General features: G+C 39.4%; 1 protein-coding gene across 1 annotated transcript; it reads left to right on the top strand.

The window, feature by feature from the left end:
* The first annotated feature begins 529 nt into the window (after positions 1 to 529).
* On the top strand, positions 530 to 10640 carry LOC104494075 (catenin alpha-3-like). The gene is made up of 3 exons (XM_010136864.1): positions 530 to 667; positions 5004 to 5267; positions 10407 to 10640. The coding sequence occupies exons 1-3, from the start codon at positions 530 to 532 to the stop codon at positions 10638 to 10640; spliced, it is 636 nt and encodes a 211-aa protein (XP_010135166.1).
* Positions 10641 to 15712: the final 5072 nt, after the last annotated feature.

The raw sequence follows: 15712 nt of genomic DNA, 5'->3' as shown, positions 1-15712 counted from the left end.
CTAGAGATAAGAGCAGGATTTTGATTTGGTCAATGAGAATTCCACAGAAGTCTGTTTAAACAAATTCCTTTGAAGCTGAATTTACTGGCATGCCTTCTCAGTGGTGTTTAACTTGCTGTGAATGCGTGTAAGGTGACCTTTTATGGTGAGTGTAGTACGGCTCTATGATCTAGTGACATTTTGTTTGTGCTAGCAAAGCTGTTATCCTCAGTCAGGTGGTTTTGCCAGTGTGCATTTGTGTCTCTCTTGTATGGTTGTGGTTACTTGTGTAGGACATCAGTTCAGAAGTATAGTTAAAAGCCTAAGGTGGAGGAAAGGGCCTGTTAGGTCACGTGGTTCAACTTCTGTAAACAGCATTTTGTCGAGTAGGTAGGATCAGCTTTATGATGGAGTTTATACCTTGCTGATGGTAAATGTTTATCTGTTTAGAAAAAGGTATTGTGAAGGTGCAGCGAGGGCTGGCTGCCCTCGGAGAAAGGGGCCTCACTGGCCAGGGCCCTGCTCTGCCCTGCATCAAGGTGACCCGGGCATGCTGGGTGCTGCTAACCAGGTTCAACCAAGAGCCCAGATCATCAGGAAGGATTGTGGCGACGAGGCAGGTCAGAGAACGTGCTGGGAAGTCAGTCCATGGATCAGGCTGAGGGTGAGGCCTGGTGAGAGTAACCAGGTGAGAGATGTCCCAGTGATACCTTGGAAGCACTGTGGTGACAGGGCAGGACTGAGCTTAGGATGTCAGTCTGTGGGATCAGGTTTGGATTGGGGGCCCGTGGCCAAGCAGGGGGGCAGAGACTGGTACTTTACTAGTGAAGGTCCCTGAGTGAGCTGAACTGGGGCTCCAGGACCTGAGGGTGAGTGTGAGTGGATCTTCCAGCTGAGGCTGGGCAGGGCCTAGGAGTGCTTTTGGGGCCTTGACAGGTATAAGCCTTTAAAACCTGTGTGGAAGTAGTATTATCTTGGAAGAACTGGCACAGCTGAAGAACAATGTGTCAGTCTGTATCAACACTTTCTTGTCCGTGAGATGTTTTGTTCCTGAATAAGACTACACAGTACTTATGAACCGTTTGAATTGGACCCGTACCCAGATAAGCAGTGTGCAAATGCACTCAAAATAATTTGAATTTTGTTCTTGACTTTGATTCCCCGAGTACATGCATTTGGCAGTTACTTTTGACTGAAAGCTGAACTCTAAAGCCCAAGTGTAAAGCTGTGGTAAGAAGTCGTGCTTTTGTCCTACAGCCCTACAGTAGCATGAATTTGTGGGGGTTTGAAGGTCTGTGGTTTTCCTGGATATAGAATTCAGTTCAAGGACATCTGTTTCTGCAAAGAGTGAGCTAGGGGCCTGCAGCACGCTCTGTTTGAAGCTGCCTTTGTGAACTTGGTCTTGACTGCAGCCAGTGCAAAATATGGCAGTGTGATTTATACCCCAGTGATGCCTGGATCCCATCAGTTGTGCTGATATGAATACTCGGTGAACGAGAGCTGGCTTCCTGGTGTATTATGCTGTCAAACCTTTAATGTATTAAGTGTGATAAAGAACAGTTGTGTTTTTTTTTTTCCCTCCCTTTTTTTTCCCTTCTTATTGAAGTAGTGGACGTGAAGCTTAGCTGTGAAGGTAGTTTTCAAGTTTTCCATTCTTGTCCCTTCACCATGTTAGGCTGGAACAATGCATAGCTGGGAATCTGTGACTATCCATTCATTTTCCATTCCTACTAGGGACAAGCAAGCGTGAGGAAGACCTAACAATATGTCCCTGCGGGGTGGCATAGCATCCTGGGGAAGTATCACTGTTCTGGGCCTCTTGGATTAGCAGTAGGTTGGAGAAATGTTTATCTTTCATCTCAGCTGCTCTCAAATGAAATATCTAGAGCTCAGCTGCTGCCTCAGTATGGAAGAACACATCCCAGACCAGTGGAAATAGCCCACTAGTCTAAAGAAGTTGGAATGATAGGAAAGTGGTAAGCTGAGAAGAAAAATAGACTAAAGCTCGGTAATGTGGCTGGGTGAACTACTTGGAAAATTTCTTCTCTGTAGTCCTATTTGTCTCCTGCCTCTGCGCAGGTGGAAGATGATCCATCCGTATTTATAACAATCTGCGGGTAACAAAAACCATAATCATAGTTTGTGTTGTCCTGTTTCTCGTGTTCTGATGCCATTTTTAAAAGATATTTCAGTGCTTTTCCCTGTATGAGTCTTTTCCGCACTTGAGTAACATGGTCTCATTGCATTCTGTGCCAAAATTAATGTAGTATATTTGGGCAAGGATCAGTATAACTTATACTGATAACCTACAGTGCAGTGAGATTTGACACACTGAATGCTCAGACCTTTAAAAGTCTATAGTTTTAGGTTGGAAGCTTGGCTGAAAGTGTGCAAGACATTCAAATTTAGCACAGTGTCCATCAACTTATTTAGAACTGTGGTGGTTTGATAGTTCGTAGCAGAATGTTAATGTTCTGTGGTTCTCAAGTGATACATATTCTGTCAAAGGGTAACTTAAAACAAGCTGTGTACTTTCTCAGTGTTGCTTTCGTGTGTTTCCTAGTTGTATGCTCTCTTTGAAAAGTAAAAAAGGGATTGGATGGTTTCTGTACTTTTCTGTCAAGTGGAAGAAATTTACTGACTGTGGGTTAACAGTCTCTTTGTAGAATCTGACCTCCTTCTTCAGAGAACTAGTTACATGATTCTGATAATCCATGCACACAAGATTTGACAGAGAAATCACTCAGTTAGAGGGGTTTTTGGCCAGTTTATGCAGAATATCAATTGTTTCTTCCTGTTCACATGAAAAATCTCAAAGAATTAATTTTTCCTCATGGTGGAAAAGAACAGTGGCCCTGCAGCTTCTCTTGAGGCTGTCCAAGTCTCACAGCTAAACAATAAAGCAGTGATGTATTTCATGGGTCTAAGCATTTTTTTTTTTTGCAAGTGTTATTAACCAAAAGTAAGACTCTTCAGAAGTAAATTTACCAATGCTGTGGTTCTGAAACTCTACACAATAATGTATGGAACAAAACAGTCTGTGTTTTAAAAACATTGACAGATTGAATTATATGACTGTTTCTGGACAGGTTTCCAGAGGCCGTGTTGACTTGCCATTACTGGCTTTGTGCTGCTGGCTTGCCAATTTTGGATTTCTTATGAACCCCTTGTTCCTGGTTAGACAGTCCTGTCTGAGGGGGAAAAGTCCATCTAGAAGGGCTTTTAAGGTTGATTGTTTGCATATGATGCAACAAAGTAAGAAATGCTTAAGAACAGAAGGCAGCTGGACTGAAGTGTTGTGTTGACTTACCAATGTATCTCTAGGTCTGTGGCTTGCTTGCGGGGCAAGGCAAAAAAGGGGGCATTCTGTTGTCTTGCAATTTAATTGTAGGAAAGGTAGATTCACTAAGTAGAACAAGTGCCTTTGTTTATAAATAAATTACACTTTTTGCTGAGAGTGCACTGGATAGATTGCAGATGCTTTACCAAGGTTGGAGGTGCTCTAGTATTTGGATTTGAGGACACTGGGCAGTGAAGTAATTCCTGCGCAGTGGTGATTCATTTATATATTGGCTTAATTAAAATGTAAAAATACCTTAAGTATTAATATGCCCAGGAGAATAAACTCAGTTTTCTAATTCAGATGATCATCTGAATGATCAGCCATTGTCTGCTGCTGATTCAGGCTCTCCCCCTCTGGTTTGGTTGGTTGGTTTTTACTGTATTCCTGAGATTTCCAACCTAGCCTGAGGAAGTAAGATGCAATGCTATGTCCAGTGCACATCTTGCAGTAAATGAGATTTTAAAAACGTAGGACTGGTTCATTTAATATTGAATACTCTTTTCTTCAGCCGTAAACTCATAAACTTTATGCAGTGAGAAGTGGATACCGTGATGGTTTTGTAAATAATGCATATAGAGCCTGATGCAATGCAAAGGGAAATAATTAGAAAGACTTCAGCTTGCTTTAGAGCAGGCTGCAAGCAGTTTTGTGTGCATTTCGTTGTTCATTCTTCATTGTGCCTCTTCTCATCATTTGAAGCCGGTGCCACAGGCTTTTATTGTTCTGATGTGTTTTTATTCCTTTCCTTTTTTATTTTTCCCCTGATTTTAATGCTCTCCTTCACCCAAGCCATTTTTAAATATCTACTAATGTTTTTTTTTCAAAGGGATGGGATGCAGAAGGAGAGCGGGGAGAATGTTTGTAGTAAAATAGGATGAGATAGGAGGCTCCTTACAATCCGGATGTTGGCTGTTGGGTTGTCCCAAAGTCCATAACTTTCAGCTATCCAAATAACAGCTCCCAAGCTTGATTCCTAGGAATAGTGAAATCTGACGTGGCAGCTCTGAGCTGTGCGTTCCTTGTGGCCTGGGCTGGCAGGAGGCAGTAGGGTTTCAAGAAAATCTGGGTGCAGAAGGGAGGAACAGATGAGTGTGGTAAGATCCCTGAGTGTTTTGTGTAAGTAACAGGGATAGAGGAGAAACAGGCAGTGACACTTCACAGACATGGCTACTCTCAAGCACCTTTTTCATTTCTGCACCTTCCACACTTCCCATTTCCCAGGAGTACAGGATTCTCAGCACCGACCTGTTGTTCTTTTCATATGCTAATGGGGGAGGGAAGCAAACACAGGAAATGCGTTTAGATGCAACAATCACAGAATTCCTTGCTTAACCCTGTCTCTGTATGTCTGTCCTTCTCTATTGCTTAGATGTGTCTGGGAGGAAGGACAGCTCATTTCCAGGCCAGTTTTCGCTTAAAAAACAGCAAAAGGTGGGCAGTTCATGGTGCTGGTTATAAGACACCAAAAAGGTTTGAGGTTGTTTTACACAGACTTTGTTCATTTCTCTCGAGATAAAGACGATTCAGTTGTAAATACTGTTATATCCTATTTTCACAGTCTTCGATGAATTTAACTCAATGTTTCCTTAAACAGAGTAGAGATAGAAAAAAAAATGTTTATACATTACTTGTCAGTTTTGAAGTGCTCTTGGAAATAAACGGCATGTTCTTTTGCTGACAGGATTTGAAATCTAGCAATCAAAGAGATGAAATTGCTGCAGCGCGTGCATCCCTGAAGGAAAATTCTCCGCTCCTACATTCAGTATGTTTGGCTTGTTTGGAACATTCAGATGTTGCATCCCTTACAGCCAGCAAGGACTCAATTTGCAATGAAATACAGAATGCTCTCAGTGTAATTTCTAACGCTTCCCAAGGAGGGGGAAATAAAATGAGACAACCTACATCTCACACTGCTACTCTTGGAAGTGCACTGGATGAGCTTGAGGTATGTAAACCCTTGAGATAGCAACATTTTTTTTGAAAAATGATTTTTTTTTTTAAATTAACTATTGCTATCGTAAGTGACAGACATCCTAAAGGCATTAGAAGTTGATGCTCTGCATAGTTCTAGTCTAAATAATACCACTCTAAATTACATCATTGGGAGGGATCAATTCCTTCAGAAGAGCTCAGAATAAAGTCTTCACGTATATTGAGTATTTTATTTCCTTCAAACATCAGGGAAGAGTTGGTTCCAAGTGTGTCACTAATGATGGAGACGGACATATCCTTCAGTAAGTGGTCAGAACCCCTGAGATTAGTTTACAAATAACAATGATTACTAGATGATTGTGATCACTGTTACTTTGACTGCGTTTGAACTAGTACAAAGCAAATTGAAGTCTTTGCTCCGAAACTTGTCATTAGGATGTAATTTATGTAGTTGAAGGATTTAAAAACCTAATCATGTTTTCTGCTTATCATTAAATACAGTGACATAGCCAATACCCTTTCAGAATTCCTGCACTTCTACTTCCATTATTCAAGCAAGTTCTTGGAGAAAGCTCTTTCTCTACTCCTGACATGACCCTAAGCTTTTGCTGGAGCTTTCTCTCTTTCTCATGGCTGCCCTGGCTCTTACCAGTGTTATTTTCCATTGTGCTACCAAAAATGGTAAAAGACCTCCTGCAGATGAGATTACAGACCATAATTCTCAAATGGTGTAACTGATGTAGGCTCAGATCAACAAAAAGGAATGGAAATTTCTAAATGAATTTGCAAATATGGTCTTTTTGGTTGTAAGTTCTTGGACATACTAGATCTCAGCCTCGGAGCTCCAATGTTATTGATACATTTTCGGGAGAATTGGTGTTATACCTGATGGTAATAGGTTTTGTCTAAATGTTTCAATGAAAGGTTAGAGAAATAAACTGAAATATGCCACAAATCTTGCAGTGGCAGTTTATTAATCAAACCAGACCTTTCAGTCATGCTCAAATTTGAATCTGACAGGCTTTTTTGCCCCTCCCCCCCAAAGGATGAGGCTACAATTGCATGTTACATGTCATCCTTCCTTGTTTCTCACATCGGGTTTTAAAATTATAATTTCTCATCTGTTTTCTTAATAAAAAGAAAAAGAGAGAAACATTTAAGAATAATACATGATTTATTACCACGAAACTATGAATGACAAATGATCAACTTTAAATGAGAGCTATTATTTACCTGTTTTACTGAAAATATTCTTAAACAAAATTGGGCAAAAAGATTGCATCTTCTGACCACAGATGAAATCATCTTGACTGTATGTGAGCAGCACCATTTAAATGATTGCTTTTTAAAAATGTAATTAAATTTATTATTGTTTTAAATTGTAAGATTTGTGATAATCAAAAAAGCATCTTTTGGATTTAATTTGTTTTTTATTTGGACACATAAGAACATAGGAGTCTGACTGTTGTAATAAGCCATTTGTTTATGGAGTTTTAAATATATTTTTACATAGGTAATACAAATGGGAATTGAGGTTGTGTGAGTTAGATAAAGCACAATTTATAGAGCATTTAATTTCTTAAAATGATTTTATGAATCAGAAGGTTGTACTTTTCTTTCTTTACAGGAAGTTCTATTGGCTAGGGATCTGAAATAACCTTTGCTCTATCTTCTTGTTGCAAATATAGTGCCATGAAATAGATTGATGTAGTAAATAGTCTGTTGGGAACAAATCTCATCAAATGTTTATAGTGTGGAAATGTATCATGGAGCTTACCCAGCAATCTAGTATCTAGATGTTTTGCAATGTCATTCTTCCTTTGCCAGTGCTGGCAGTATGAAAGTTAGTACAGATTTATAGGTGAGGAAACCACCAGTAAAATTAGAGCAGCTAACTTTTAAATCAGTAGATTCTTACAAATTCCTCTTAAAGGCTCCATATAACTATTTATAAAATGTCATTTATAAATAAACACAAAATTGTAACATTACAAATTTAATTGCATATTAAGATCTGTGTTAAAGCGTGTATGTGCAGGTTATCTAATGCCTTTCACTTGTCTTGCATCTTCTGAATATAAAGAGGTGTCTTGCAAAATGATACAGGTCTTGCGTGCCTGACTCTCCATGTGAACAAATGGTATTTTGCTGCCTCACCCTTCCAGAAAAGTGTCTTCAGGTACATTTCCTTCCTTCTGTGGAAATAGCTATTATAGAAAAGGACACAGGAGTCTTACTGTTTGTGCTGCAGTAGGAAGGCTTTTGATGACAACATTAAAGCTGGATTACTGCTCCTATCAGGCCTGTCTTTAGGAATTGGCAATTAAGAAGTTGCCTGCAAAAGCAAAATGACTTCCTGTGGTGTTGCCTGGGAGAGCCAGTCAGGCTCCAACCACTGCCAGCAAGAAATAGGGTCTATGGAGATATTTCAGAGCAGAAGAGCAAGCTGTTCAAGTGCTGCTCTTTTCTTTGGATTTTAGCCTTCATGGCAGGTCTGCCAGGCCCTGGCAAGACTTCAGCTTTACTTTTCTTCTTCTTAGAGGGCAAAAGTCAGATTTTTTTTTGGTAACTACTGGGTAGTTCTTAACTGGCTTCAACTTCTAGTTCTACAAAAGAGGATGAAAACAGTGAACTGCCTGTTCCTTTGCTCTGTCTTTGTTCCATCCCAGTCTGGCTTTGGTTCCAAAGTTGCATGTGAGATTAATGTTTCTATGGTCAACATATTTTTTACATCTTTCAATGAGGAAATAGTTAAGAGATATAAATATGTTGGCTTTTGTGGATGTACAAATAGTTGTGGTTTTAATCTTAAAAATATTATAACTCGTTCCCTTCTGCTTGCACTTAAACTCTTTTTCAGTATATTATGTGTATCTGGAGAGGTGAACATTGGTTTGAGGAAATCCAGCAGCTTGGAAATATGTACTTAATACTTTAACTTAATCTGAGGTTGTGTTTGCTGGATGCCCATAAACACCTGACACAGACCAATAAACCGTTACAGTGGTCTCTCCTGTCACTTGCTGAAAAAAGTCCGTAAACTTAGATTTAGACTCTTTATAGTCTTGCAGAACAGACAGCAGAAGATCGTACCATCAGTAGCACTTGCCTGATTTTTTGGGATACTCTCTGAAAATCTCAAAATTCAACCCGGAAAATGTGGAGAAACACAGAAATTTGCTAGCATCTTTTCTTTCTAGTCATAGTTTGTGGAAATGTGGGGACTAGAGTTCATATAGTGCCAGTTTCTGGTACAAAGCATAACATAATTCTAGAGCTGTAGGCCCCAGAATGTCTTACAGAGGTTAAGAATGTTCATTGTCCACTGATGTTATGTATGTTAATAGGTATCTAAGTAATCATTGCTGAGACTCCTTAAATAACTAGAACACTTTTAGATGAGATGGAGGACTTCAGGGCAATGGAACAGTAGTGGAGGTGGCATGTGTAGAAACCCACACTCATCCTGCAAGCTGGGAAATACAACCTTCCATCTGAATGACACAGTAGTGTGGAAAGAACCTGCACTCATTTCTTTTGAAAATATATAGATTATGAAGTCTAATTTTTCTCTAGTTTTTCTGGAGAACCTCCCAGCTATCTCAAAACAATTCTTGTGTATTTCAGGAAAGATGGGAGCATTGAACATGTAACTAAGTCTTCCCTTCCCTAAATCATACCTAACATGTAAGAGAATGTTAATAATAACCAACAAGAAAACTTCAAGGTGACCGAAGTCCCCTGTCCGAGCTGTTTAAGCTTTTATCTTCTGATCTTCTAATAGACCGCATCAATGACTCTTAGAATTGCCTAAGCTAGACAGTACCTGAAATTGTGATATTAAATCTAAATTGAAAAAATAATTCAAATTCTCCAGCATCATAGTAGTGCAGCACAGACTGGATAAGCACAGATAAGTTCTGATTTACCTGATGCAAATTCCACGTAAGGGTATATGGCATAGTTTTCTTGTTTAATATTCCTTCTGAAAGCTTGGAACCACATATGGATGGAAGAGGTGAATGGATTTATGTAGAATGTAGGCTTGGTGAGCTGGACAATAATGAAACATGTTCAATTAGCATAAAAATTACTAGTTTGAATTTCTTTAAATGCTGAAGCTGGAATATACTTACTTTCACATTTCATGAAAATATCACCTCTCCTTTTCTTTCTCTTTAGAATATTTGCCTGGCATACAAATGTAATTTTACCATGCCAAAAGAGTTGTCTGCTTTTGTTTGCTCTAACTACTGAAAAACCAAAGGACATTTATATCTATGTCCCTTGAAAAAACAATTGGTGAACAAAGGCTACTCTTTTGATCTTTGCCCGTAGTCAGCCTGTTAAAGGTAGCGGCAGTGACTTCCCATGGCGTGGGATTGTGTTAGACTAAAAATCGGCGGAGCTAGACTGCTCAGGTAGTCTAATTTAGCAGTGCTAGCTCACAGCTGTTGTTTTTGCATGAAATCCAGAGGTCCCCCGATCTCTAAATTTCTAAATAGGTGTTGAACCACTCTTTCAAACAAAGCTGAGACTCTGGTCTGAGATACTTAGATAAAACACGGAGTGTTACTGAGGAGTAAGCTCAGACACACTGTCATTATTTGTACAGTGAAGTTTCAAGCTTAGTATAAGAATCCCATCTTCTTTTTAAGAATTTACAAGGTAAATATGCAAGACAGGCCCACATATGGGAGGATAAGGACAGGTAACCCTTGAGAAGTGTAGACACAGGAAAGAGTTTGAAAGAAGAAATACTTTTTTATAACTGTAGTGACAAAACTTGAAGAGGACAAACAATGCTGACTGCAAATTTGGGAAGATGGCACGAGATTCAAGATTTTTGTCCTCAGCTTCAGTCTCTCCTGCACCTGTGTCTCACACTTCTTCTACAAGGCACTTTACTTCTTCTGGAAACAGAAACACTGTTTGTCTAACTTTATAAATGTGCATACGTTCTTATCACTGCAGCATCTCTTTGGTGTATCAATCTTCACAACATCCTATTCTACAACAAAAACCTGTCAACCCCATTATAAAAAACTGAGCAAAAAACTGAGGTCCAGACCGCTAGATTCACAGCCATCTAAAAGGCAGAGTCCACTTACTTGAGCTGGCTTTTCTTACCTGTTCTCCTCATGTTTTTCAGAATTTAATTGTCCTGGATCCTCTTGTAGTGAATGAAGAGAAAATAAGGCCATCGCTAGAGAAACGTCTGGAAGCTATTATCAGTGGAGCAGCTTTGCTAGCTGATTCTTCCTGCACGCGTGATTTTCATCGAGAGCGCATCATTGCGGAATGCAATGCTATCCGCCAGGCTCTCCAAGACCTGCTTTCTGAATACATAAACAATGTAGGTAACCAGACTTCGTTCCACTTTTAAATGTCTCTCTCAAAGCCTATTCTGGTGTATATTAGAATCTAACCTAGAATTAGTGCAAATGAGAGGTTTACCTATGTTTCTCAGCGTGCCCTTTAAAAGGTTGAAAGGAATGTTTTTCTACATAAATCTAAGCAAGCTAAATACGGATCTCCAGACTGAGTACAATTTGTATTATATCATGCTGTCTGTGGAAGATGCTGTAGTACAGATACAATGTACACATTTAGGTTATTTTATGTGTATTGTGAACTGTCCCTAGAACAGAACAGATATAACCCTTCAGATGCTAGCAACGAGAGTTTCTTTGAAATGTGATCTCTGTTCCTGCAGAATGCAACAATTTAAGTATTAATTTATTAAAAGGTAAGTAATCTGTTAGAGTCTTTTTAAAGTAGACTGTTCACACCACTACATATGCTCTGTGTAAGAGCACCAAGTTACCAGTGTGAAAACAACTGAATTGCTAAGAAGCTAGGACTGCTTGGTAAATGCAGAAATTTGGTTGTCTGGTATGCTTATAGGCCAATTCATCTATGAATTTTTGAAAATGATTTCCAAATAACTATTAGATTTAAAGAATGGATTTGGCACTTGTTATGTCTGGCAGTTAAATGATTAAAGGACAGAAACTCGGATACTATTAATATACGTTATACAGTGTTGATATCATGCTTTTCCTTTGGAAAGATTTTCTGTAGACGTACTGGTCTTATCTAAAGATACCTCAAGATGATTCATCAAACACACTAGGAGGATGGTTATATGATACAGCTCTTTGTTTCTCTTTTGGAAAGCTGAAATTCCTATGTATAAAGTCATACTAGTTAACGCAGTCTGAAGCTGATGAAACTGGTTTTTTTGTCTTATTCTGTTGCCGCTAGGACAATGAAGTGTAGGGACCAAGATAATCTATGCATATCAGATGTTTCTTCATTTTACAATTACTCTACTTTTTGATGTTTTCTCCTTACGTATCAAGGGTAGGTGGAATTTACAGCTGACTGACTTAATTTTCTGTGAATTCAAGTTGCTCTTTCAGTCCCTTTACCAGATAAAGACGCTTTCATATTTTTACTGAACATTTAGCTGCAGTTTCTGTTGAATGCAACGTAATTCTTGAACTTCTCTGCTGGTGCTTTACACCAGCAGTTATGGGTTACCTATGTGAGATTTCTTTAGCTCTAGGTAGCCTGCAATGTTAGTCTTTGATACCTTCCTGTAGCAGATGTCTGTTGCAATACGTGTTCTAGGGTGGATCAGGTTTGCTGTTAAATGGCTGAAAGTTGAATAAGGGAAGGCATCAACACTTTAACAGTTGGACTGGATGATCTTAAAGGTCTTTTCCAACCTAAATGATTCTATGATTCTAACTTGTAGTAGCCAGAGCATGTGGGAGGATTCAGATGTGTGTAGCAACCCATATTAGTACAAAATATCACTGTGGATGTGTCACAGGAATGCTTTAAGGGAATCCTGTGGCTCACAGAAGTAAAACTACGTGATTGCAAGTCAAATGCTCTTAAATTCTTGGACTCTTGAAACAAATTGTGATTATCTTTTCTTTTTTTGAAGTAACCATGATTTTAGGGTCACATAATGCAGCCTAAGAGGTAAAGAATACATAACCCAACTCTACTGACTTTGGAGAAGGTCAGGAAGCAGCTATTCAAATACAAAAGGGAAGTGTCATATGCTTTGCTGCAGAACACAGTGTCTGCACAAGGTGGCAAAGCTGAGGAAGGAAGCAGAAAGGAAGAAATATAAAAAGATTTAAAGGTGTGAGTGTTAATACAAGGGTCAAATGACAGGAGTGAATTTAAAATTTTTAGTTTCTTCTAGTGCTCTTTGTCTGTTTATACAATTGATATTGATCTCAGTGGAAAATCTCTCACCACAAATAGTTTATGGCTATTGCTGAGACTGAATTAAGTAGGTTTTTTCAATGAGAGGATTATCAGGTGTCATTACTTTATTTGACAACTCTAACTCACTGAAGAATGGATGATTGATCCAGGAGGCAGTGCTGATTTATCACTGTCTTCTGGGCTCTTCTATTAATAATTTCAGTAAGCTAGGACTGTGAATTGAATGAGCTATAAAAATTATACCTGCCATTTGTTAAGGCAGTACAATTTAAGGACCAGGTTGTTACTCCCTCTCCTTGGGAAGACTGTTGTGCTCCACAAGCAATTGCACTGTCTAATACTTCACATGAGTTTATGTGTATGTTCCTGTGGTGTGTTTGTGCCCTGTGCCCAGAGTGAGGCACAGAGGCTCTGTACCACAGCTTGTACATTAGAGTGGAAAGTTTTCCTTGCCCGCTATCCACAAAGGGTATGCTTTTGTTCCTGTCATCAACCTGATGGTGTCAGTGATAGAATTTAGAGTTTTTACTGCAAGCTGGGAGAAACATCTCTGCAGAGACTGCCTTTTATGTAAATGGCTGTTTTTCAGAGAGGCTATATCACGGTGAGGTGATAAAATGGAAAGTTAAGCGAAATGTTTGCTACACTAATAAAGACCTGCTCTTAAGCTTTAAGTTTTTCTATTCACAAAGTAATTCAGACAAATAGTAAATTTCAAATAGACTTAAAATTCTGAAAAGCAGCAAATTCTTCTGATTCTCTGGAATTATTTGTGTACTATTGTTCTCCTCTCTAAATTTTACTCATATATTGTTAAGGGATATATTTGCATTTCAGGACATCAAATAACAGGAATTACTACTGTGAATTTGGATAGCTTGTCCTCATTTGAGTTAGAACAGAACTAATTCTGTTCAGTGATTTCACTTTTCAGCTCAGTCTCTTCTAAGTAATTGCCCTTTCTGAAGTTAATAGCGTATTTTTGCAGACAGTGTCTGCTTCTGGAAGTGACAGGGCTTGAAGTTTACGGTTACTACCAGGGACTGGGATGCAGAAAGGCTCTTGCTTATGTTTGCTCCTATGGAGACCAAGGTCACTGCTAAATCTTTTCTGCCACAATGGGGGTGCTGTGAGAGGCCACACCTGCGGGGAGGGGCGAGCAGCACAGGTGACCCTAAAGTAACCAGCAAGCTGTTCCATCCCATGTATGTCATAATCAGTATACAGCTGAGGCACCACAAGGGTCAATCTCTCTTCCTCAGTGGCTGGCGTTGAAGGAGGACTCTGTCTGTTCTGCTTTCAATCAAAATCTGTGCGTTCCTGAATCCAGCTCCTGAATGTGGTTCCCATCTCCTGATGAGTCCAGTTTGGGACTTTGCCAGTGCGTGCCGACAGCACCAGTGGGGACAGTGACATGATTGCTATCAGTGGGATTTGGTTTGATATTGGTATATCTCTGCGTGTTTCATTTTATTGTTACTATTTTCATTAAAGCAGTTTTAGTTTTCTTTTCCAACCCATAAACCTCTCTCCCTTATTCTCTTTCTCTTCCCCCTTGGGAAGAGGGAGGTGTGAATAGAGAGTGTCCATCATTCGTCTAGTGGCTGGCCCAGCCCTAACCCTTGACACTTACCAATACAGAATGATGCTGTGGTGTGTGGATCCGCCCCCGTGGGGAGTAGGGAGGTGTGAATAGAGATTGTCCATCATTCGTCTAGTGGCTGGCCCAGCCCTAACCCTTGACACTTACCAATACAGAATGATGCTGTGGTGTGTGGATAATAATGTATCCATTGGAGCAATCATTTTGTTCTAGCAATAGGCACTTGCATTTTCCTGATGACAAGCTGTTGTTTCTGCTCATCCTTGAAAAAGAAATAAAAAAAGAATACACTGGAGTACAGCAATACTACCCCCATGTTTCTTGAGTCCTCTGTCTGCCTTTACTCCCAGTCACAACACGGATATGCACTTATCTGGGTGATCAAAAGGGATAATAATAGAGCTGTGAATGAGTGTGGGTTAAAGTGGCTGTTGTGAGCAGCAATTAGAATGATTGCAGGCACCACTTTCTCTGCCATTGTTAAATAGGGAGGGTATGTCTGAAGAATTACTCTGCACCCACCTGTGCATTTGAATAATGCTCATTTCAGACAAGGCTGAAAAAAGGTTGGTAAAGAAATGTCAGATATACTGATGGCATGATAGCTGCCTTCTTGGTTCAAAGTTTCCTTACTTTTGGAACACTGTTTCATGATATTTGAGCTTTATTAGTTTCTCAGCTTGTTCTGGATGTTGTTTGGGGGGGGTGTGTGTGTATATGTGTATATATATACAAACACTGTTTTGCATGCTGGCCCCATATACTTTATCCCTTTTCTGATAAGTTGTGATTTCATTCCTTCTTGTGTAATTAAAAAAAATCTGTTTCTTAACTGGGTTTTTATGTTAAAATTACCTAAGTTTTGGGGTCAATTAATGTCATTAAAATATTTGCATTTTTACTGTCATTTTCAAAGTCTTTACATGTTTTCAAGACTTTATCTTTAAAAATATTTTTAAAGTAAAATCTGAAACACTGAGATCTGAAATTTTATTTATAAAACCAGTATTCTTTTGTTCTTTTAAAATACTTCATACAGATTTGAAAAACACATGAGTGTCACAGAGTAATTTCCCTTGTTAAAAGTATTTTATGGAATATTTCACACACAATTCACAGAAATATGTGACTGTGCAAACTGGCAGCACCTTGGTGACTTAGTCTACAGTTCTGGACATCCCTGTGCTCCTTGTGCTGCAGGTGGTGGCGGCTGCTGCTGCTTGCTGTACCACAGCTATCTGTATGTGTGGCTCTGCTAGACTGAGTGTGGCAGGGAGCAGAGCTCAGCCATCCCTTCTCACACTAGCAGTGGGGTCAGTCTCTTAATGAGCCATATAAAAAAAATGGGAGGAGTCTAATGATGCATTTTGCCGTGAGGCCAGATCAGGAAGTGGACTGAAGATGACCATTGTACATATTTATATTGCGTGTCTAGGGTACTGATAATCAAGTCCTGACCATTCTTGTAGCCAGGGGCAGGCCAAGATGAGGCTGACTGTATGTCTCATCTGCTTTGTGGCAGACAGCATTGGACCACTTCAGGAATGATGCTGAAAGAGAGATGAAGTAGTTGGTGGCAGATAGTGAAGCATCTGTGTTGCATG

Source organism: Buceros rhinoceros, unplaced genomic scaffold, assembly GCF_000710305.1.
Source record: "Buceros rhinoceros silvestris isolate BGI_N320 unplaced genomic scaffold, ASM71030v1 scaffold19555, whole genome shotgun sequence".
NCBI lineage: Eukaryota > Metazoa > Chordata > Aves > Bucerotiformes > Bucerotidae > Buceros > Buceros rhinoceros.
This window is presented reverse-complemented; position numbering and strand designations above follow the sequence as displayed.